This window comes from Eimeria acervulina, genomic scaffold (genome assembly GCF_000499425.1).
Source record: "Eimeria acervulina Houghton genomic scaffold, Eah_scaff820, whole genome shotgun sequence".
In the NCBI taxonomy this organism is placed as follows: Eukaryota; Apicomplexa; class Conoidasida; order Eucoccidiorida; family Eimeriidae; genus Eimeria; species Eimeria acervulina.
Genome location: NW_013549582.1, coordinates 3,543 through 5,257, shown reverse-complemented (window position 1 = coordinate 5,257; position 1,715 = coordinate 3,543). Strand labels below are relative to the sequence as shown.

Here is a 1,715-nt window from a genome sequence, read left to right as displayed (position 1 = left end):
AGTAGCAACAGCAGCAGCAGCAACAGCAACAGGGGGTCGGCAGTCACGCCTTGAGGTATATTGTGCTGCAGCAGCGGCATGCATGCGGCTGGAGCTGTCGTAGCAGCTCCTGGGTCTTTTTACTCCATACATTTGCTGCAGCTGCTGCATGTGCTGCTGCTGCTGTTGCTGCTGCTGCAGCTGCAAGAAGCAGCAGCTACGAGGCCCCTCTTCCTGGCTGTCAACACCCGAAGGCGGCTGACGAGCCGTCTGCAAGCAAACAAAAACCCACAACTCAATGCTGTACATACACCCCAACTAGGCATAACTACACTCTGCACTGCACAACACTCGACAGACGTACAAATATATATATATATATATGTATATATATATATATATATATATATATGCATATATATATATATGGGGAAATACAGAAATGCATGTATTTATGTCGCTCTTCAGATAAGGAGAAATAAATACGTTATATATATAATACATATGTTAAAATATACATATATATATATATATAGACGGTGGATCCGCCTACCTGTACACACTGAAGTGTATGTACAGCTCAGATGCAACGATAATGAGGGCCAACAACGCGGAGAAGTCGCGGAGTGTTGACAGCCACCTGCTGCTTCCGCTGCTGCTGCTGCTTCTGTTGCTGCTGGTTGCATGCAGCGTGCGTCTGTAGCTAGGGATATCTACCCCACTCGCCTCTCTCCATGCTTTGTGCATTTTGCTGAGTGTATGACGCCTAGAAGCTCCAATAGTTCGGGTGTATAGCCAGCTGCCGAGTTGTAGAATAAGGGCTGCAGGGATAACAGACTGCACCACTTGATTTAATTCACCTCCCCACTGCAGCAGCTGTGACCCCAGAAGACGAACCCCCTCCAGCACTGCCACTGCTTCACCTAGTAGCCGCACAGAGTCTCTCACGCATGTCTGTACACTTGGCTCGCTCTGCTGCTCTCGTTGTGCCTGCGGTGCTGCACTGTACGGACCCTGGGGCTGCATGTAAGCCAAAGACGGGGGCCCATAAAATCCCCCAGGGCCGCTACAGCCTGGAGGCTGCATTGTATCGAAGCAAGCTGCTGCTGCTGCTGCTGTCCAGCGGAGCCGCCGTCGTGTAGGAGGAAATCAGCGAAGCTAAAAAGTGTTTATCATGTGAATAAGTCTTTGAAGGGAAAAATAAAAGAAAACTGTAGGAAATTGTATCAGTTGTAGCCGTGTGCTGGCTTCGAATGCACCCCTCTAACGCTGTGCGTACAGCTCAATGTACAACAAGGGGGGAAATTATGCAAAGGAATAAAGAAGGAAAACAATTGCATTCAATTTTATTGTTTTCTAGAAGTCGATGGAGACAAACATCAATAGACAGACACAAATATTAACCACCAAGCTGGGGCTTTGCATGCAGACAAAGCTGAAAGCAATTACAGCGCTCTTCTCTCATCGTTCATGGCTCTTCTTCTTCAATATATTAATATATTTTAATTATTTTTATATACAAATATATATTTAAATATATATCAATGAACTTATTAGCGGAGACAATTCACTGCATGCAGGGCTAAGACCAACGCCATACAAAGTTTACTATGAAAATCGCACTTACCCACTCTCCTATACTATGTACACAACATACATATTATATATACCAATATATATATATATATACATATTAATATGTAGGTGCATAGTATACACTGCGATAATATATATAT

At 44.4% G+C, this 1,715-nt stretch overlaps 1 protein-coding gene across 1 annotated transcript; it reads right to left on the bottom strand.

Moving 5' to 3' along the window:
• Window positions 1–119: 119 nt before the first annotated feature.
• Window positions 120–1,065, bottom strand: EAH_00049930 (hypothetical protein, conserved; the record flags this gene model as incomplete). The annotated part of the gene is made up of 2 exons (XM_013394326.1): window positions 120–249; window positions 533–1,065. The coding sequence occupies 2 exons, from the start codon at window positions 1,063–1,065 to the stop codon at window positions 120–122; spliced, it is 663 nt and encodes a 220-aa protein (XP_013249780.1).
• Between the last annotated feature and the right edge of the window lie 650 nt (window positions 1,066–1,715).